The following is a 22,809-nucleotide window of genomic DNA, read 5'->3' on the forward strand; positions in this document are numbered from 1 at the left end:
GTCTCTGATATAATAGTCTCAGTCAATTTTGGAATTGCGATATGTTCAAATTTTATAAACGGAAATTATAAAAACGTCTAGAACTAGAAAACTAAGTGAATGTTAATGTGTGCGTTTTTTGTCGGTGTAATTGTATTAATATTCGTATTATGCAAAACACAAACGTATATTTGTATGTTGTATTTGTATATAAATAGTATTTATGTATATCGAATACATATGATACAAACTAAAGAAATGAAGCAATTACAATCGTATATAATAAAGATAAAAATAAAAAGTTTCAAACATCAAGCGTGTTGTTGACTTTTCAAATACGACGCAACTCTCCTCAGGCAGTTGACGGATGACAGATGACGAGTTGAAGGGGGGCGATGACGGGGTGACGACGGGAGAAAGTGGCGGGGCACAAGTTGCAGCTTACGGGGCGCAACGTCATTGACCGTTATTGTTATTGGTGTACGTTTCTTTAAACTTTTTCTGTATTAACTGATACGCATTATATACTCTATATGCACAGATATGTAGACAAATATAGAGCCGGCCACAGCGTGATAACGATTGAAACAAAGGAAATTGTAAAATAAAAACAAGTTAGTAAAAATGAAATATAATCAACAATAAAAGTCTCAACAATAAAAAACTCACCGCTCTTTCGCCGCCTTAAAGGACTTTTTGCGCTGCTTGAGAATCGCTGAATTCTGTCCGTCATCTGTTTGAGGCAGATCGTTGGGAGATATCATTGTTATATTATCTGGATGGCAGAAGAATGCAATGGAGTGTCGACCACGAGCTCGAATATGCTCCTGCTCAGGTATAACGACGCGATGCTCCTGCAAAATGGAAGATAATGCAAATTATTAGCTTGTGCGTCCTTTTTTGTGAATTAGCGTTTGTTGCCTACCAGTGCGGGATAGCGCTCTTTCGTCCAAATGGACAAGATCTCGCCACAATTGATAAATATGGCACCCGGCAAGTGTCCAACACGATGCCACTTCTCGCTGCCCGGCAGTTTCACTTCCAAGCCGCCTTCGGAATCCTGCGCCAGCAGCGTAAACGTGCCGTAATCGACATGGGCGCCACAGCGTATAATCTCGCCATTGGCCAGCTTATGTTCGGATATCTGTCCATCCTTACCATTGGTCTGCACGCCATCCACCTCGTTTATGTCATCGCGGGGATTGTGTTCCGGCCGGAAGTCCGGCTGATCCGATAAGCAACGCTGGTAGCTATACTGGCAACGCCCCTTGATCACATCATCCTGACTGTGTCCGGGCTCATCGTCCACCACTGGCGGATAGTAGAGCATGCGCAGGGTGGTCATGTTGTCGTGATCGCCAGACAGCATGTGTGAGTGCTTCTCGAGGAAGAATGTGTGCGGAATATCCAGCGAGACGGCCAGCGCCTGCAGTATAAAGCTGCCCAGCGCCTTAAAGTCTGTGGCCAGTGTGCTGATGTGATCCGCAAAGCCTGGTAACGGCTCCTCTGGCAGATTCTGGGCATTCAGTGTGCATATGTTGAATGCATGTCGCAACTCCGGTACCTTGCCATTGAACCGTTCAACACCCGGACTCACATAGCCATGATTATCGCCATCGGTGCGTATATAATGCTTCTTAACATCAGCCTCCAGAACCACAAAATCATCCAGATGATCCCAAGCGGTCTTCAGCTATAGCAAAACAGCGTTATAATTCAGAATATGTATTCAAAATGTTTAATCAAGTTTAAGCTACCTTCTCATCAGATATGCCATGATTAACCAGCATCGCCATGCCCTTTTCGGATAACGCCTTTGCGAGCTGATGACCCACACGGTTCACCACCGATTTGACAGGGATCTCCTCAATGCCTGTAAGTATATATAACATACAAATACATTGTTACCATTAGTTAAATGTGTGGACGTGAGAATCGTACAAAGTTGAAGCCCCAAATCCAACGGAACTGCTACTTTAGATCATGCGATAAGTTATTTGTGATCAGCGATTAGTATCTTCTTGGAATGTTTAACAATATTAATAGCTGGTTGGGTATTTACAACCAGCTGCTGCCAATAATGATTAATACAGTATCGAGACCGTTTTTATTGAGACCAATTAAACTGCAAAAACCCATAATGAACATTAGCAATTTATACTTATTTCTCAGTAAATTGCAGTCATAAATAAAAGACGAAAAGTGCTCGCTGCTATAATGGCCAATGACGTAAATGCGTTTTGAGCAATCAAACTCGATGAAAATGCAATGGGAGTAAATGCAATAAAAATAGTTAAGTCAATTTCAATGCCAGTGCAAATGCTCAAAGCTATAACGATAACGGCGACGAAGCCGACATGATGGTTTTCCCCAGCGGAAAATTAAATAAAAATAAAATCACCTTCCATTAAGTGAGCGAAAGTCGCATCGGAAGTGAAGTCAAGCGGCTAACGCAAGGATCTGACTACATCAATAAAGACACAAAAGGAAACCAGAGCACTTAAGAGCATGCATAATAAGAAGAAAATGTATGAAGCCGGTTAAAGTCCACAGATATATAGCTAACCTTATCTTACCTGTTGCGCAACAACAACATTGAGATATGACTTTTATTGATGTGTTTTTTATATCTTAAAATTGTATATATATAGATATGCATATATTTATTTTCTCATTGTCCATTCAGCACCAGGCAATGAATGAATACAAACAATTGCAAATATTTCCACACGTTCACGTTGGCAATCTATAAATAAATAATTGCCAATTTCATATCAACTGTTCGCCCATATTTCCTGCCACTTTTCCAGAGCACACCCTAATCAGCACAATGACGCATGGCTTTCTCAGCTGATAAGCATAAAAATTCACGGTTAATAGTAATTACGTTGTGACGTTATCAGTTTTTGTCACCAGGCGACAAATACATTAAATACTTGTATGAATATAACGCAATTCTATGAAAGTGTTGTCATGCCAACAACAAGTTCAACATGACGACGATGATGATGATGACGATGATGACACAGCTTTCAGAGAGGTCAAGCAATCCTTGGAATGGAATCAATTGAAACGCCACGCCTCCTTTCGATTTCGATTTCGATTTCGATTTTATTAGATGCACATACATGTTTATATACACATTTGTGTACAAAATCCCATTTGAGTTGAATTGAAGGAGGAGTAGGTAGAACAGTTTATTATGACTATTGTTTGCATGCACTTCAATTAGGCGCCAACTGTGTTGCGAGCACTTTTCAATTTGCAGCAATTTTTTTGTATTTATTTTGTGTTGTTTTTTTTTGCGCAACTCACATGCTTATAGTCGCTAACTTGTCGCTAATTTATCTATATTGAGGCTAATTAATTGAGTCACCAGTCAGGCAAACATTATGTTGAGGCCACTTGTCGCAAGCGTTGAAGATCATCGCCTCGATTGCTGCCGCTTGCCACACATTGAATATTGCTTTTGGCTTTGAGATTCTATTCCGAAATGTTTGATTGGCATCAGTGTTCGATCCGCTGCCAAATTGTTTGTGTTTACGAACATTTGTATATGTATTTAATATTTATGGGTGCTCGCTTTTGTGGGGCGCCATAAACTGACGAATATGCGTTTTGCGGCTTTTTATACATTTAGCATTGTGTATTTTAGAAATGGAATTTCTATTGACGCCACGCTTGCTGTGCATACCCTGTACTCGATAAAAATGGTAAGGCACGTGTGTAATAAAGATTTTCAAATTTATTGAGTTATTGCTCAACGTATAGCTGCCATAATATTAATTATTTCTTTTCTTCAGAAAAATTTAAAATTAAGATTTACAATATCCAAGTCAAAGTCAGGAAACACCTGAGACCTCGAACTAGAAACCAATGTTTATTATTCACTATTTGTCATACATCGAGTCCTACATTTGCATTGATTTCATAAGTGACTCTTGAAATAGTGTTTTCTAGTCGAGCATGGCTGAATCAGTTGCTGCCTCGTTTCTATTCTCAATAAATGATTTAATTCAATATTTATAGCACAATTTATTTACACATACAAATATACGCGGACAGCTCTAATAGCAATTTAGTTTAGTTGGAAATTCTGTATGCATATAAAAACTGCTGACCACACTTATAACATAGTTATATTTATAGACAACTTAATTGGACTCAGTTAAGTGGGGGTTTGCTGCGCAAAAACAGCGCAAAATATTTAAATTGCGAAAATTAATTTTATAGGTTAAATCAATCGTCAGACTCAAATGCGAAATGCCTCCAAATCTAATCGATTTGTTATGAAATGTTTATATTTGAACTCAAGTGTAGAAAATTCAAATTTGTAAATGTTTTTTAAAAACATTGCTTGGAATTTCAATAATTTTGCAGTCAATTTCTTATATTTTTCGGTCTTTGATGTTCTGAAGCATTCTCGCATTCAAAAATCGATCGTTAAATCTAAAAGCAAAGGCATTAAATGTTTTCATACTTGAAATAAGGCATAAAATCAATGCTGAAAAACCTCACTGGGTTCAGATTCAAAGAAGAAATACATTTGTAATATTCAAACTAAAAGAGCATCAAAATAAAATTTTAAATTTATACTCAGATCAATACAGTTTAACCTTGTGGGTTTTCACAACTTTTTTGAAGCTTCTAATATTTCCATGACTTTTCGCGCAGTGTTTGACAGACTTATCCGACAATTAACGCTTAGTTAATTAATAATTTGTCACGAATTGTTGGCCATTAACATGAAAAAATCCCCCAAAACATAATCATTTTCATTTCATTGCAATGCATCAGATTATTTTAAACCCGTCTAAATCAAAACAAAACAGAAAATATATTTCTATAGCGGGAAAACCATTCAACATATTTATGTAAGTGTGCGGGTCTAAGCCAGTTTTAGACGTCGTATGCCGAGTTGCTTATAGTTGTTGTTATTGTTATTGATGTTGCTGTGACGATGCTGCAAGTTTTAATTTATCTACACAATCAGCCAAGTGACGCTGCTGGGAATTTGCTGGCCAAGTGCGTCACAGTTCCGTTGACGTAGCTTGAATCGAGGGGCGGGCTTGGTGCTTGTTGTGCGAGTTTGTTATTCGGTTTGTCTGAGCACTGTGTAAATAAAGTAGTCTACACAACAAATCAAACAAGTACTTGCCTGTATCTGCCCATCCCATTCCCGCCTTTCATCCATATGTGTGCCGAGCAAAACCGAAACCAAAACAAAAATAAAAATAACTCACGATAACATCCAAATCAAGTTCCCAATGCAAATTGTAATAATACTTGAATGTGAATGTTGTGATGCATTTTGTTTGGGTTTCCGCACTGTTCAGGCGCATTTTGATTTTTCTGACTGGCATTGGACAAACTTTGAGTAGTACTCATATATGTGGTTCAAAAACCTCTCCAGCTTGAAATCAATTTAAGTTCCGTTGACACAACTGCTACGCATACACTTTCAACCTAGTTCAATGCTTGGTTTGTATACTTACTTGTTTTGAGGGTCAATGGCAGAAATGTTTGGAAACAAAATCGACAAGTGAAGGTCAAAAGCTGAAGCGAAGATTGACAGGGCATCATTTCAGTCCGACTTGGGTAAGTGACACTGTAAATTCTCTAGCTTTCAATCACCCAAGTGTTGATTTTCGAATACTAAATATGCGCTGGTGCTAAATACATCAAACAAATAGAGTACATATCAACAATACTAATTTGAAGGCTTAGTGGTGGAATCTTCTTATCGATACTCATACATAATCTTGGTCACCATTGATTTAACAATTTTAATATAACAAACTAGACTTGGTCAATGTTAATCTAAGCCCTGGTTAATTACTTTGCACTTCGACTAAACTGGGCCAAACAAGTAACAAAGAGAAGTAATTTAAAAATAATTATGGAAATTTACCAAATAACTTCCAAAACGTATTCATATAATACAGTATTTAACAGTATGTCGAAATAGAACGGGAACCAATTATAATCCATAGCTAAGCGAGTTTAAATTTTTTTGTCATTATCATTATGACCCATATAATTATTATTCAAAAGTAGATTTTAAGTGTCATACTTATTACAGTGCTACTAAAATGTGAAGCTCATACACAAATTATAATAATTAAATTTCATGATATACCATATCATCATGAAATCACTCTTGTATATCTGGCCGCAATTAGAGTCCATGAGACCAGATTACACATAATAAACTAATATTGTTGGCTATTAACTTGCTGAGGCTAATTATGAGTCTAAATGGCTCAGTCAATTATGGCCAAAGATAAAAGATTTAAGTAAATATTTGCAAGCTTCAAAATATTGTAAAATGACTATTCACAAAGTATTGGCCCTACATATCTGATGTATGCATTCGTAGATTGTTTTTATTTTAAAATTATTGCTTTCACAATTTTTTTTATTTTTTTTTTTTTTTTTTGAAGATTGCGGCTTGTGCAAGTTTAACATTTCCTTAACAAGGTGAATATAAATTATTTTCTTTTTGTTTAAAATGTAGACTTTAGTCATTGAGAAAACCGAGTGACAGACAGGTATCTGTTGCACAAGTTAATAAATAATTAAAATTGACATGCGCTCAAAAAAATAAAACAAAGATAAGCAATTGCAATGCAATTACGAGATACAGACGAGAAAACAACTGCTAATTATCCAGGAATGAGTCAGGGCTGTATCTAATTAACCATCGACGATTCAAGCGCTAGCTAAAGGCGTGCTTGGCAACAAAGCCAGAATGGCGCATAGCACTGGTACATGTTGTACACTCATGATATGTACATATGTATATATATATATATATATACATGCATAGTTGCCATGTGTGAATTGAACTTACCGCAATGAGCCAGATCGATGATTGGCACTGCAGATCGTGAGAGCAGCGTGTCCAGCTTATCGTCACTCGATTTTGTTTTCAGCATTTTGCTTGTGTGTGTGTTTGTTTGTTTGTTTGTTTATATATTGTTTATTCTTTAACTCTTTTTATACACTTCTTTGGTTTTTGAGTCAAGACTCAATTCAGCTCTTGGCGCAATTCTTGGGCACTATATCACCTCTATCAGCGCCTAAGAATTATTACTTTTTATTATAATGGTTTGTTTGTTGTCTGTTTCCGTCTCTCTCTTTGGCTATTCAGCTTGACGACGAAGCAATTTAATTGTTTTATTATTGTTGTTGTTGCTCTTTTCATTTGTTTATGTTACGGTTTATATGTTCGAAGTGGCTGTTGGCCAGCGACCAGCGATTGTGACGCGCAGCCACGCCAAACGATATCAAAAACAAAAGCCAAAACCAAATCGAAACCAACAGCTATAAAATCCAATTGGAATATAAAAAAACGGCTGAGTAGGGCGCGTGTCGGGTGCGTTTCTTTTTTTTGTATTTTACACGCCCAGTGAGAAAATCGAGCGAATCAAAACCGAACGTTGCGAACGCGACGCGTTTCTCTGACAAACTGATCGGGCATGAAACCGAGTTGCCGTTTTCTTGAACATTCCTCGAGTTGTTGAGTTGTTTTTGCTCAGCTGTCGCGATTGCTGCTTCGTTCGCTGCTTCTGCTTCTGCTTCTGCCGCTGCTAATGCTTATCGCACCTCTGGCTTTGGTGCTGAGATTTTCTGGTAAACTTTATGTACATATATATGAATAAGTAGCTTGATTTTGCAGCTGTGAGCGTCATATGCACTGAGAAAAAAATATTTTCAAGAATTTAGAAAACTATTTGTATTATATGACAAGCAAAATAAATCTTAGTTATTAAAAATAAAAAATTGTTTTTCTGTTGTTTAAATTTTTATTTAGATTTATTTGCATTTTTAAATTTCAGATAAATTGTATGTATATTTTTTTGTTGAGTGCATTTAGTATTGAGCGTAAATCTCAGTTTGTGTGCGAGCAATGTGTACCTTCGCATGTACGCAGCAATTAGATAAAATATAATCAAATCAAATTTGTGATAAGTAAATTAGCACTTGTCGTTTGTGCATGCGGCCGGGCAACAACAGCTGCATGGCTGAATACGACAAGACGGTAAACAGTTCGTACGGGTGAGGAGCGCATATATCTGCTAACTAACTGCTAAAAACACGATACAAGTATTTGCACTGGGCCCCCTTTGGTATCAAAAGCCAAAGCCATGCGCAGCGGCCTCAGTCGCAATCTCATCAACAGGTAGCTGCTGCCAGAGTTCGCTCTCGCGATATTTCAGGTACTCGCACACACATTTAAATGCTGATATGCACAGACGCACACACACACATACACACACGCGCACACACACAACACACACACATAGATGAATACATATGTATGCATGTATTTATATGTCTGCACATATATATGCATGTGTAAGTTTTTGGCTTCGCTTCGTGTTTTTATTCACAAGGCGAGCAGATACTTTTGTCAGTTGTTTGTACGTATATATACATATATATGTATATATTGTACATATGTGTATGCATATATGTAGACTGGTGCAAATGTATCTGACAGATCTCGTTTAACGGCACTCGCACACTTCTACTCAGGTGTATTGCCTGATTGCTGCCCGCTCCGCGTCGACCCTTGCCAAACCAGCTGAGCTCAAAACTCCATGCGTCGTGTCTGAACTTTGATTTTGGGTTTCGCTCTTGTTTTTGTTTTGATAGCGTCTGTTGCCGTTTGCTGTTTGTCGTTTGGTGTTTGCTGTTGCCAAGCGGCATCACAGGAAACGCCAGATGAGACGGCCGTATAAAGTCTGCAACATATGCATCTTCAGGGATGACAACGACAGACGGAGTACCCCGTATGTGTGAGTCGTATCTGTGTGTTAGTCGTAGAGTGTGTGTGTGTGTGTGTGTGTGTATATGGTAATGAGTAAGCATTTCTCAAGATATGTGCACAAATGTTCATTTGCATATCGAATCTATTTTTAAATAACTCGATTTATATATACACATGTATATTGAATTCGGAGTTTCCAAATGAAAAATCACTTTCTTTTTTCGCACAGGTTTCCCTTAACACAGCGTCACGTCACCAAAAAAATCACCAAATCATTTCTACAGTTTGATGTGTTTTTTGTTTTTATTTATTTAACTTTTCGCACACTTTCGAATATTTTGTAACACACACGCGAACGCGAATTTAACCTAAATACAATACAATAAAAAATGCGCACGCCAACAGTTGAGCCAAGCGGAACCTATTTACCTGGCAACAGAGTAACCAGAGCAACAGCAACAGCCACCACAACAACAAAAACAACAATAATAATAATAAAAGCAGCAACAACGTTGCTACACTTACAAAAAAACAGTACGCAAACGACAAACGCGCCAACGAACGGAAGGGACGCGTCTGCACTTCACCACATTTTCGCCAACACTGCGAGGCGAGTTTGAGTTTCAAATTCAATTTGCCTGCAACTTCAACATACACTGTAATATATACATATCTACAATTCACACATTCAACCGTATATACACACTTAGATCCATCAATTTCATGGCATACTTTTGGTCTGGGACTAAAATTGCGAAACTCAAATTATTTGATATGACAAAAAGTTTGACATATCGAAATGTCTGGCACATATATGTGCATGTGTTTTATCAAAGTATTCTAGCAAATCTTGATTGTTAAGTTATTTTTATATATCATGAAATAAAGTTCATGATAAAATCACACTGAATCACATTTTAATTCTGGCAATTACGTCTTTAATCTTCAATTGCTGTTAGTCAACTTTTCTTCATCATCTTATCGCATTTTCTGTGTGCTCGATGAGTAGACCATTATCTATATTATCTAGAAAAATATTCATAATATGAATCAATGAATAATGAGTGTATCAATTTCATGATACAAAATTATTTATATATTTTATTTTGCATACATTTTGCCACTCCCACATAACCCATCTCCAGTGTGTCTTTTCCCGGTTTTGAAAATCCAAATCAGATTTTTCCCTTGCAGTATACCCAATTAAAGCTGATTCATTAACAAATACAAAATTGCGATCATCTGACAAGATTTGTGCCAAGAGTTTCTCTGGCAATCGATTGACGAATGAGTCAGATGACAACTTGGGTATTGTTTCTGACTCAACTGCACTTGCGCGCCATCTAGAGGAATTTATAAAAGTTAAAGATTTTGCGATTGTTGTTGCATACTTTGTGGCATTCGATTTAATTTACAATTCGTATTGTTTATTTTTTTTCAAAATTTGGTTCAGTACAATTTAAAAACAATTTGGGTATGTTACAAAAGAAAAAGGGGTAAACTAAATTGCTGCCAATGACAATTTGGTGTTTTGCCATCTGCTGTATGTCTTAGAGTTTTATTGCACGCCAATCAATAAAATAAACACTACATACACGTATCGATGAGCTATAATAACTATAATATTTGGTTCTATTTTACTTTGCCAATACGGCTGGTGCAAGGCATCTTGCACTGCGCAATGGCGTCTGTTCAAAGAGCCACATTCTCATGTTTGACTTAAAATACTTCAGAACTTAACAGCTACAAAATGTAATATCCAATGTACATACATACACCCAGTATAACTAAAAGGGTGTGCGGTACCCCTCCCATTTTGACAGGGTAACTTCACAGTAGACGTGTACAGGCTATATATATACATATATATATATATAAACCTAACTAACGATTCGGGAACCGATCTTAAGGCAAAAAATAAAACATCGTCAAGGTGACTCTACTCCTGCTTTACCGCCAACTTGGCCTGTGCCGCCAGTTTGGCCTTTGCGGCCTGCTTGGCCTCCTTCCTGTAGTTGTGCACATAGAAGGAGCTGAACATATAGGTGAAGAGGCCGGCATTAAAGGTCAGCAGCGCCGCAATCGATTTGGGGAAATCGCAATTGGGCTGGAACTGAATCTGCAGCGTGTGCACAAAGATGATAAGGAATTGCACCTGTTCAAAACAAAAGTGGGTTAATCCATCAATCAAACAATATTTCGTGAAATTCACTTACAATCTGGAGTATGGTGATGTACTTCTTCCACCACAGATACTTCTGTACCTTGGGACCCATTGCCGACAGCAGATAATACGCATACATAATGATATGGATGAACGAGTTGATGAAACCCAAAAGTGTGCCATGACCGCCGGCAAAGTACTTGACTCCAACGAATGCACACACGGGCATCAGAGTGTGATGGTACAGATGCAGGAATGAAATCTGGCGATCCTTCTTGCGCAGCACAAAGAACACGGTATCCAGCAGCTCAGTGATCTTGGCAATATAGTATAGCCAAACAGCGCCTGCCATCTAGAAAGAAGAAACATTTATTTATATATAGATCCATATGAATTATACTTGAAATTTCATATTATAGCTCTAAGCTTAAACTTTATTTTTATTGAGTAACTTGATTAATAACTCAACAGCATTCAACTAATTGCTTCGATGAACGACTGCATGAATATATTCGTTTTGTTAAGCTTGTCACTAAATATAACATATATGCTATATATAAATACAATAATAAAATATGCAAATATATTTTAGAAATAAATGTCTCCACAGTGACTAGAACGCTAATTGAACAGTCATTTTACTTGTAAAGGAAGGCAAAAAAAATGAAATGAAATGAAATAAAATACATGTAAAAGTATTTGTAAGGCTAACATACCCTCATCGAGATTGGATCCGTTGCATAAGTCACCGGCTGGCATTTGAAGTTGTAGTGACCGCCCCAGCCGCCCTTGTAGCCCTCGTAGAACAGCACCCAGCTGAGCAGCACTTGCACCGCATTATAGATGAGCAGTGTGTTCTTTAGCTCGAACGGTTTACGATCGCGCATGTAACGCGGTCCGGCATACAGGCAAAAGTACAGATATGCGCCCAGTATCATGAACAGCGGTCCGGGTGCATTCGAAAGGAACCAGCTCTGTGGCATAGAATTAATATAAGTCCGATCTCAACGCTTTTATCTGATTCCGAGGCTTACCTTTGTGCGCAAATCCTCATGTTCCACGAAAAAGTTGACCATCTTGTCAACAATGGTATGTGTCTCGTTCAGTCTGACCGACATTTTGCCAACTACAAATAAATAGCAATAACAATTTATTAGTTTATTCCATTTTTGGATTAGCTAAACATTAGCAAATAGCAGATAGCTCGGTATTTACACATTAGACCGTCTCCTCGACTGTTATTTAATCTATTGATCTACTGCGCTAATCGCCAAGCCACATAATTGGCAATCGTCAAGGTAAAGCCTCGCCCACGTCTTCGGCATCTGACACAGTATTGATGAAATATTAGCAGTCAATGGGTCATAATTGTGGTACTTTACTTGAGTGTTAATTGGCTAGTTAATGCAAACATATGTAAATTAGCCAGAGTCACAGAGTTCCGGGCCATTAACCCTGCCCGGCAAAAAGCGACAAATATGCATTTATTTCAAAGGCAGCTCGAAACTCTTCTGAGTGCTGGCCTCAGCTGAAACTGAATTTCTGTTTTCATATTTTTATTTTTAGTAAAATCATGGGCTTTTACTAGTGGCTAAAATTACATGCGACCAGGGATACATGATACTACAAAAAGAAATCAGTTAGCTCAGAACTGGTTTGATTATTTCTTATGCCAAATCAACGTTGTTGTGTTGTTGTCGCCGTCTTTGTTTATTGTCTTCTAGTTTTTTTTTTTTTTTATACAATCTGGAAATGCCGAACAGGCAACAGCATCAGAAGCAAGATAGTTCAAGGACAGGCAACTTTGAGGCAGAAACCAGTTTCCATCAATATTAATAGCTGCTACCTTGCAACATTATGTGTGCAACGTGCGAGGCCCGTCATAATTGTTGGTCAGCTAGATAAGCGCAAGTCCTGTGCTTTTGCGACTAAGCATATTAATTGCCTGTTCATGTTAACATGATAATCCTCATGTTTAACTCCTTGCTTGCAAATTGCACATATGCCAACGATAAGTTCAACCCATTTTACATTTTATACCCTGCACCGAATAAAAATGCATACGAATGCCGGGAAGTTGGATAAGTGTATGTAACATTAATAAAAGGAAATCGGAGGGGAATTGTTTACTCATATTTATTAAAGAACGCAGTAGCCAGCTCAAATATTATCTGTATAGATTTACACACAAATACATATACATATATAGACATTTAAACAAAAATGCACTTGAGCTTGTTGCGGCCTTGAACAGTTTGGATTTGGATGCGAGCTTTGTGTGCGGATCAAATTACAGTTTAATGCACTCCGGTTGCACAAAGTCGCTAAGGCGTTTGTCGCTCGTCCCGAGCTCTTCAAAATTGGCGTAAATCATTGGTAAACATGCCCCATGTCAAGTTTCTTTAATGTCGGTGAGAAATTTTGTTTTTGTTCGCACTTTGCCGTTCTAATTATATGACGCGTTGCATTCAAATTTGTCTTGTCATTATCCGTACCAAATCCAAATCCCAAACGTTGCCAGTTTTCTGCGCAGTCATTGTTCTATGTCAATGAGAACTTTAGTGTTTTTATTAAGCTTTGTTTTTGTAGCACTAAGCATGGCTCTTAACCCAATGCGACACCTGCCGAAAGTCTTTGCCTTCAATCGGACACGTGTAATCCATAGAATTAAGTGACACTATCGGATCCAATCTGTTCAACTGAAATCTTTTTGTTGGTCTAAACGATGACATAATATTTAGCAAAAGATAAATGTATTGGTTAAATCAGTTAACTAAAAATACTAATAGTTATAATTGTATTATCAAACTATCTACTACATCTGTCTACATATAATGTGTATAAATATATAAGTAAGTGTATCTGTGGCTCTCCCAATCAGGATTGTTATCGAATTTGATTCAATCTTTAACTCAATCAAAACTTGTTCTAATATTTCTCATTATCGAATTAGACTCGTAATTCAGCCACAGCTTGTACCAGGTTAATAGCCTACGTGCATTTCTTTCAATGTCAATATAATATCGTTGAACTCAAAACAGATAAAATGAAAAATCCAATAGTCTAACAGAGAATTATATTTAGTTACTTTACTGACGTCAGAAACATCGTGACAAAATTACAATAACATTAATCCGATTTGGAGTAAGTTGCATATATAAATACACACTTTATACTCTACACTTAGACTCTATTTATTCAACGGCTCCGAAGAGTATATGTGAAATCATTTGAAATGTGTTTGAATAAAAATTAATATCGATTGCATAAGCTCATAGAATATACCAAATTTTTTCCGGTTTTATTTTTTGCCGGCTTAGCTATTTCTTGATCAACTGGCTGAGGCCTTTCTTTCTCAGATCTAAAATCTGCAAAACTAGTATTAAGAACTAAGTTTTTTTTTTTTATTTCGCGTCTGAATTATTCCATTCAAATTGATGACATTGAATTCTTATACGCATACCCACATATACATACCTGACTGTTTGTATAAATGTGTATATCCTATTTGCTGAACACATTCATCGGTAAATACCTACAGATCTCATGGCTCATTCTAAGCAAACAACTTGTGTACGTATGCTGTAAATTTTGCATATTTATTTATTTTGCTATTAATTTCCTAAACATGAGCGACGTTCACATGCAAATCAGTTTGAAAGTGTGTGTGTGTATCTGTGTTTGTTTCGTTGTTCCCGGTTGCTATGCATATGACTACTATAATTTGCTCATCCTGATCACTTTTTGAATGGCAATGCCCGCGATCCAAAAATTGTTTCTAGCCAATAACGAGCTGAAAACACAATGCTCTATAAATATTTGCATCAATTTTGCATAATGCTGCAAACAAACCACAAGAGCTGAATATGCCTAAATATAAAGAAAAAAAAACTTTCTGGTGATTGTAGATATTTGGCTATCAATTAGTGAGGCAATTGCGAAATTGTGTATATATATTCGAATAATGTAAATAAGTAGAAATGTTATCCACTCAATGAGCTCCAGCTGTTGACGTCACTGTCCAGGTTCTTCTTATTATGCGATAATCCGACCCGCTTCATACAGCGAACTAAAAATTCTACACACGCCTTAGCAACGCCACATCACAAAAGAGGCGCACGTTTACTATTATGACTCTTTTCTCCCCATTTATTTTCGTACACATAACATTCCACCAGTTTTGGAAGTGGCGCACATGTCGTATACGCATTGTTGAGCTTAGCCTTTAAGTTTTTGATTGTGGCTTGAAGTTTGAGCTATTGATAAGAGACTTTATCGAAGGTTGCATATCTGTTGTTACACGCATAGTGTTAAGTTGCTATCTAAACTCGACAAGTCATTGAGCTCGACAGCAACAACATTAACAAAGCAGCCACCCAAAAAAAAAAAAAAAAAAAAAACCAAAACAAAACAAAACAAAAAGAAAAAATGGACAAGTGCGCCGTATAAACTTAATCAGCAGATACAATGTCAGTGTCGGCAGCAACTGATCTGATTGAAAGGCGAGTCTGTAGCTGATGCTGGACCCGAGGCAACAACAGCATCAGCAACGCATTATAAAATCACTACGAAGGTCACACGCTTTTGAGGAAACGAAATCGACAACAAAATGAACTCTTGCACTCCGCAGCCTCCAGTCCCCGTCTGCGATTTGTTATTTCTCTGTGTTTTTTGGTTAATAAACAAATATAAGCATTAAGATACAAAATTCACAGCGTGTTTTTTCTTCTTTTTTTTTTGGCTCCTATTAGCGGGCAGCAACGAGCTTGAATTTTAACGCAACTTGTATGCAGATTTGCGACTTTATTGAAACTCGATTTTTATTGCTTTTACTCTTTGGTATTAGTTTATCTTCGATGCTCGCAGGCATCACCTTGAACTAGTGCGTATTCGTGCTAGTTGCCGCGCATTATACTAGTAACATAATTAATAATACTAATAATAATATGAACAAAATTGTCTACACGTCTATCTTTCACTAATAAATAATGCTTAAAAAGCGCTTCCGAGAGCCGATTGACAAATGCAACATTCTAAATGCATTAATTTTTTTTTCTAAGTAAATAACAACATTAGATCGTGATAGTAAAGTTAATATACCGGTAGTTTTTAGAATTACACGAGGCCTTCCTGTTAGTTTGTTAATTAGTTAACGAATATAGTTGGAGCATTTAAGAAAACAAATTCATTCGTTTCACGTTTTTATTTGGCGTCTTTTTTTGCACAAATATTTAACTAAAAGGGTATTTAAAGTAATCTTGATATTATTTTCTGATTGAGAACGTTTTTTGTGACGTTTCTCTCTGGTCTTAATTTTTATTGTCATTATATTCTTATAATTAATCTATTAATGCCGATTTTTGTTTGTCACCTTCAACACAATTTGACTTCAATTAGTTGTCTATTAACTTAATGCTCTTAAAAAAATACCGAGGCATTTTCCATTTAAGAAAAAAATACATAAGGCAAAATATTTATGACATTTTTTTAATAATTCTAAAAAAATAACAAAAGTGTTTAATCATTAAATGATTATTAGGCTTATCATCAATAAGAATCAAATGACATATTGATAAAATCATAATAAATTGAAAATCGGTTTCTATCAGCATATCGCCTATATTTGTGGTAGTTGACGTAATATTGTCTCTTCTACTCCTACTACAGCTGATATTTCTTGCCCCCTTAAAAATATCAAATGCGTTTTATAAAAATGTAAATAATTTTCATTATTAACTTTGTACCCATAATGGGTAAACGGTTCGTTGCCAGAGTCTTTCTAAATATTTACTAGAAATTTACACACCTGTAAATCAAAACCGTCGAGCGGATAATTGCGACAACTGCAAATGCAAAAATAGTACTTAGGGGTGTGTGCTCAGGCAAAATGAACTACTGACTTCAACTTAATATTTAGTACTTAATACTAACTCATTTAGGCAACAGTCATCAGTTGGCGACGACATCATCATCATCATCAACTCTATGATTACTATTACCATTATTGTTTTATATTGTTGTTGTAAAATTTTGACAAATCATTTGCTCAATACCAAGGGTGTAAAGATTGGTTAAGTCATTCGTAGTACATAGTTAAACTATGCTAAAAAAAAATAAATAATGTCAATGTTTGTATTGATGTGTGTGTTGATATTTAGATACTTGGACAATATTGTTGACAATGAGCTGCTGCAAAGCGCGAAAACTTCTGGCCTCCAATATTTGCCGCTTCATCATCAGTGTCATGACGTTCTGTTATTCTGGCTCGCTTGCTCTCGTTAGATTTTCACCTTGCCATTATTAACAAATTTTGAGCAGCGACCGTGGCTTGTTAGGCAAACGAAGTGATTTGAAAACCACCAGGCCAAGAAAATGGCGAAACCCAAATAAAGATAAGATGAGATGGTTTCTGCTCAAAGGTGTGACTGTCAGCGCATGTGACCCCAATTGGGCTTGAAATTAAAATGCTATTTCACATGGCTGAGATGTCACCCGAAAAAGGCCGCAAAATATAACAAATGACACCCCCGTAATCGACCAGCAGCCCACAGCAGCCAGCACCTGTGAAGCAGTTGCCCAACCCAACGGATGTGCAGCAAAAATTTTGGCTGGCAGAAATTGGGGTTTTTTCTTTTCGTTTTGACTCTCTTTGATATAAAGATAATTTGACTAGCTCGTCGGACTGTGCTGTCTGGGACTTTTGGTCGGGTCTGTTTACGCCAAGACAACAACTATAAAGATCATAAATAAACAAATTGCGCGCATGCGTTACCATTGCGACGTCAGCGCCTTTTTGAAGGGCATTCGGCCGATTTACGAATATGAGAAATTGGTTACAGTCTTGGCACCAACTTTTCGATTTCTTACACATACAGATGCGTACGTACTGCATACGTATATGTGAATATGTACACATACATACAAACATAAATATGTACTATAAACAGTTTATATTGTTGTTTAGCACATTTTCCACGAACTTGATCAAGTTTTCACATTGCGTCAAAAGAGTAGATATTTTACTGATGATATAATACCGCGTAATTGTAGGAAATTGGCAGTAGCATCTATGTATGTACAATAGGCATATGTATTTACAATATTAACAACAAGTTGTTACTGTTGCGTGGCCAACTGGATGTGCTTTTCGAATACATCAGATTGACAACAGTCGCTGATTATACTCTGTTGTAGTAGTTGATCAATCGTCGAACACAAATTTACATATGTTTTGATAATTGACTTTAGTGATTGACTCTGCGACAGCTCACGATTTCAGACTAAATATGTTGGCCACATACACATTGTATATATATGCACATATGTATCAGCTATATTTGGTGTTGTAAGCTGGTTTCGAAGATGCGAAGTTGCTGTTTACAATACATATATGCGGGGGGTCCACGGAATGGGTCCACAAACACGCACGACTCTTTCGTAATAAGTCAACAATAAAATGAAATGGCTGTGACTATGGAGACTTTAAGGCATCTCCCTTAATTTAAATGCAACATATTGTTGATTCAAAATAATTCTGCAGCACACTTGCCTTTTATACGATCGCCAACAATTGAATGGGTTTGATATTATATATAGTTATATATGGACACAACACTGCACGTAGCACTTATTTAAATCTTCTATTTTTATCAAACCGAACGATTTTGTTTGGGGTGATCCTTACACAAATCACGAGACGAGAACACGCGGACGCTTTAGAACGCTTTAGAAGCAAGCAGCAAATAAATGGATATCAGTTTTGCCAGTGGCCAACTTCACGCTATTGCGCTTACTATGCGGTTAAAGCGCCGGCAACAAACTAAGCGACATCCGGACGCGACAAGCCGTCTTCTATGCGCCGCCGCAGCACAGACACAATACACACACACACACACACACACACACACACACTCACACGCAAACACACGAAACACACATCACACACACACACTCACACACACGTGCACAGCGAACAGCAGCGACTTTGATACGGGCTCGATCGATTGCACGAGGTGAGCTCCGAAGCCGATCGCCGATTGCCGATTGTTATTGTTGTTGTTGCTGTTGTTGTTGCTGTTGTTGTTGCTGTTGTTGTTGCTGTTGTTGTTCGTCAAGCCACAAGCAAAAATGTGTGTATGTGTCAATCGACAGTTCTGTGTGGTTAGACAGGTGATCGTGGCTGGGTGTCTGGTTGTATGTGTGTGTGTGTGTGTGTGTGTGTATTATTTTATGCTGACCTGTTGCATGTTTTTGAGGGCCTGTGTTCTATAATTTGATTATCTTCAAACTAAACTACTAATTATTAATTATCAATTATCAGTGATTAGTGCCAAATGTATGCACACACATAAATTCATATATTGTTATTGGAAAGCAATAATTTCTATTATCGTGTAGTTAACGAGTTTTTCTATAATTTTATTGTAATTTTGTTTTCGTTTGTCTGATTGGATATGGCATAACTCTGATACACGAGTATCTCTGTATATATATATATATATATATATACAGATGCAAAATAGCAGGCAGCTTTCAGCTCCCAACTCCTGACGTGCACAATTATCGACTAGCCTAGTCTAGACAACCAAAAGGCAACCCAGCGGCCCATATGTGGCTTAGTGTGCAAATTATTGTGTAATTTAATGGCACCAAAAGGCCACAACCACAAGACCAAATCACATCAACATCAACGGAGCTGCGACTGGGTGAAACCACAAACAGAGGCATTCCTAACTTCAGTGGCCACTTGTAGCTTTAGCCAAGTCATCATAGAGCTTGCGCTCTTGGTGTCATTATGTAGGCGCAAGTACGAATATGAGTGCGACTATGTAAGTACTCAAACTATTAACCATTACAATAATGCACAAAAAAAAAAACACTACAGAAAATGAGAAAAGAAGTTTACAACTGCGCCCAGTCTCAGGCAGCTCACCCAGTGACTGACTGTCTCGCTGGCTGACTGACATTTTGCCACCAGCCAGCCTCCAAAATGCGGCACAAGCTGCAATTTGGTGCGCCAACAAATTAAATGGCTTTTGACGCCAAGCCGTTACCTTGGTCCCTATTGTTAATTACTCAATTGGATTTCTAACAAAAGAGAAAAATCTACGCTATATCAAAATGTTCTTCAGATGTTGATTGATATGTCCGCACATTCATAATACAAAAAACTGCATGCTAGATTCTTAATATTTAATTTCATTAACGATTCATTCACAGATCTTTGTCACCAGCACCCCAAAATCAGATTTAGCTTGCGTTTCAGCTTCCGCACTTTTGAAGGTGAATCGCTGCTTTTTAGGCATGCCTAACGCGTGTTTTGCGCCCAGCAAAGCACAGCAATCAATGTATCGCTTTTGGGTTGGCGTACATGCGGTTCATTTCAATTGCCAAACAGCTGCTGGTCACACTTTTGGTAACAATTTGCGCATATTATTCAAATTGATGTCTGGTATATAGTTGAACGAATTTCGACGCGTGCTCTAACTGTCAAATGAGTGTGTTTTAAATTGAAAAAGTATAATAAAGTATAATGGCATATTATATTGTTAGTACCAGTATCAGTCTTGAGAACCAGACATAAACATCAGTATTAAATATGCAAAAGTCTTGGCCGATAAATTTTAAGTTAGTTTGACCGTTAAACATCATAAGTTGTTTACAAAATTTCCATTACAGTTTTAAGACCTAGACCTAAACGTCAATATTAATTCTACAAGAATCTTGGGCGATAAATTTTAAGTTAGTTTGAGCAATATATATTATAAGTTGTTTCAAAAATTTCCGTTGCAGTTTTGAGGTCTAGCCCTAAACGGCAATATAAAATATACAAAAATCTTGCACGATAAATTTAAAGTTAGTTTGAGCGTTACACATCATTGAGACCTAGACCTAAACGGCAATATTAATTCTACAAGAATCTTGGACGATACATTTTAAGCTAGTTTCAGCATCATACAGCTAAAGTTGTTTACAAAATTTCCATTGCATAACAATTCAATCAATTTTCTAGCCAATGCCGTTCGATGAAAACAAATGACTTAAGAAACAAACTTGGCCAAGTCAGTGTATTTCTGATTTTTACGCATTTTTAACGACTTTTACAACTAGAGTTTTTACGGATATATCTATAAAGCATTAAAAGCACACAAAAAATGGCCAGTCTGTAAGCTGCGTGGAGCAGCTTTTGCTTTTTATGGTTGATTTCTATATCATACGACTTTAATGTTTTCGAACTTGAGAATACAGCGGCATCGTTTGCATAAATATTATTGGGATTCGTTGGCGTCTCGGCAACGTTAATGCTTGCAAGAATCGCCACTATTGTCGCCGATCATTAGCGGATGCGGCACAAAAAAATTCTGTACCTTTTATTTGCTTTACTTCTTTGTTTATTTTGAGGCAATACGCTCACTAATTGAGTATACATTAAAACTCAATTTATGAGTAACATTAAGTGCGAGTTTGGGTACAAAAAATAAATATAAATTAAAAAACATATAAGCAGCAAATTGGGGGAAACACGATAGAAGCAAGTGCTGATCAGAAATCTATGGCCAGCACACATACATGCAATGGTCTCTGAGTTGGCCTTGACCATAACACTTATACGTTAACAACCTTCAAAGACACACGCTGATTACCGTTGCCACTGTCTGACTGTCTGTATTATTGATTTATACGCATAAGATCAGCTGCAGAAAACCATTAATAAAGCAGAGAGCAACAATCAAACGATAGAGGGTCTTGAACTCTTTGCAAAGATACTGACATTGAACTACACACAGACAATCTATGCAGCTTCCGAGTATCTCAGAAAGCACAAATTGAACACAAGGAAAAATCTACCTACGACTTGACGAAGATTAAATACCCTAGCAAGTTAATATAAACTAAATAAGTGTGCGACCTAAAAAAACAACCGTCATCTATTTTATAAACACAATAGAAAAATACAGATACGGCAGATACCCTTTGCAAAGGCAATAAAGTTACCCCGCTAATTAACAAATTATATATAATGATCAAAATTACAGCTTGGCCAAATTGCGTACATGTTAATTGAAAGTGAAAGTCTCAACGGAGCCAACAACAATGCCAACAACAGCGAGCCAAAAATCTGGAAACTGTAAAATTACGAGCTTACTTAGACTCTGCAGCAAATAGCTTAAGACCAGAGCAATAATTTATTGTCAATCTAAGAGGAGTAAAAAATCAAATGATATCGGCTTGTCAATGACAACAAACTGTGCTGCAGATTGGCCCAGATCAACACATACAATTAATATGCAAACATTTATGTACACATCATCATTTATGTTTGACCTGAGCTTTAGTCCAAAAAATGCAAAGGCCAAAACGAAAGCGATTAACGCGCAAATTCGATTGAAATGCAAAAATATAAAACTAATTAAAAATGCTATCTTAGGCACATAACATTTTACATACCCTTTCACACTGGAGTCCATGCAGTTTTTGAGGGCTGCATTTTTACAACAATAGTCTTTTGAAATTTATCAAATCGTGAACAAAAACTGATCTTCCTACACGTAACACAATCAACGATAAAATAATAATACCCTCTGCTCGAAAATATAAAATCTATTCCGAATGTATTGAATAACTGTTTATTACAAATCAATTAATTATGCATATATATATATATATATATATATATATATATAAGCTGTAAGCTCTTGGGACAAGCCTCAACTGGCTAATTTATTGCTTATTAACAAATCAATTCGATATTTTTTCCCGTTTTTTTTTGCTTTGAATAAGTTTAATACATATGAATATATGTAAATGACAAAGAAATTTATTGAGGTTGAACTTGAAATTCAAAGAGGTTAGTTATGGGTGAGACTATTTAATTTCTGTTTTAAAACAC

At 36.8% G+C, this 22,809-nt stretch overlaps 3 protein-coding genes across 5 annotated transcripts in view; 1 reads left to right on the top strand and 2 right to left on the bottom strand.

The window, feature by feature from the left end:
* LOC6568373 (1-aminocyclopropane-1-carboxylate oxidase) lies at positions 1 to 9,360 on the bottom strand. 2 transcript variants are annotated; one of them, XM_032740545.2, is made up of 6 exons: positions 9,281 to 9,360; positions 6,833 to 7,678; positions 1,737 to 1,852; positions 905 to 1,672; positions 649 to 833; positions 1 to 508 (listed from the first exon to the last, which is right to left on the bottom strand). In XM_032740545.2, exons 2-6 carry the CDS (start codon positions 6,915 to 6,917, stop codon positions 436 to 438), a joined length of 1,227 nt encoding a protein of 408 aa, XP_032596436.1. In that variant the 5' UTR covers positions 6,918 to 7,678; positions 9,281 to 9,360; the 3' UTR covers positions 1 to 435. The 2 variants fall into 2 exon arrangements, with proteins under 2 accessions (XP_032596436.1, XP_001994734.1); XM_001994698.3 differs by having other exon boundaries at positions 147 to 508; positions 6,833 to 7,061.
* Positions 5,560 to 22,809, top strand: part of LOC6568426 (deoxynucleoside kinase) — a 23,854-nt gene continuing 6,604 nt past the window's right edge. Inside the window, exon 1 of one of the 2 annotated variants that reach the window (XM_043215041.1) lies at positions 5,560 to 5,577. Coding sequence is in view for 1 of the 2 variants with exons in the window: in XM_032740748.1 (XP_032596639.1) it covers positions 11,972 to 12,008 (37 nt within the window). In the remaining variant the exon portion in view is untranslated. Of the gene's footprint in view, positions 5,578 to 11,956; positions 12,009 to 22,809 lie in introns of those variants that run through there. The other variant, XM_032740748.1, reaches the window with a different exon arrangement.
* Positions 10,258 to 18,735, bottom strand: LOC6568428 (elongation of very long chain fatty acids protein AAEL008004). The gene is made up of 5 exons (XM_001994697.2): positions 18,469 to 18,735; positions 11,954 to 12,045; positions 11,636 to 11,893; positions 10,972 to 11,271; positions 10,258 to 10,910 (listed from the first exon to the last, which is right to left on the bottom strand). The coding sequence occupies exons 2-5, from the start codon at positions 12,035 to 12,037 to the stop codon at positions 10,695 to 10,697; spliced, it is 858 nt and encodes a 285-aa protein (XP_001994733.1). The 5' UTR covers positions 12,038 to 12,045; positions 18,469 to 18,735; the 3' UTR covers positions 10,258 to 10,694.

Source organism: Drosophila grimshawi, unplaced genomic scaffold, assembly GCF_018153295.1.
Source record: "Drosophila grimshawi isolate 15287-2541.00 unplaced genomic scaffold, ASM1815329v1 contig_311, whole genome shotgun sequence".
NCBI lineage: Eukaryota > Metazoa > Arthropoda > Insecta > Diptera > Drosophilidae > Drosophila > Drosophila grimshawi.

Excerpts from the sequence above, each read along its gene's own strand:
- LOC6568428 (XM_001994697.2), bottom strand. The coding sequence starts at position 12,037 with ATGTCGGTCAGACTGAACGAGACACATACCATTGTTGACAAGATGGTC. Across the intron at positions 11,894-11,953 it reads ATGAGGATTTGCGCACAAAG|AGCTGGTTCCTTTCGAATGC; the intron begins GTAAGCCTCGGA and ends TCTATGCCACAG. Across the intron at positions 10,911-10,971 it reads ACATCACCATACTCCAGATT|GTGCAATTCCTTATCATCTT; the intron begins GTAAGTGAATTT and ends TGTTTTGAACAG.
- LOC6568373 (XM_032740545.2), bottom strand. The coding sequence starts at position 6,917 with ATGCTGAAAACAAAATCGAGTGACGATAAGCTGGACACGCTGCTCTCA. Across the intron at positions 1,853-6,832 it reads CATCGATCTGGCTCATTGCG|GCATTGAGGAGATCCCTGTC; the intron begins GTAAGTTCAATT and ends ATATACTTACAG. Across the intron at positions 1,673-1,736 it reads ATGGCATATCTGATGAGAAG|CTGAAGACCGCTTGGGATCA; the intron begins GTAGCTTAAACT and ends GTTTTGCTATAG.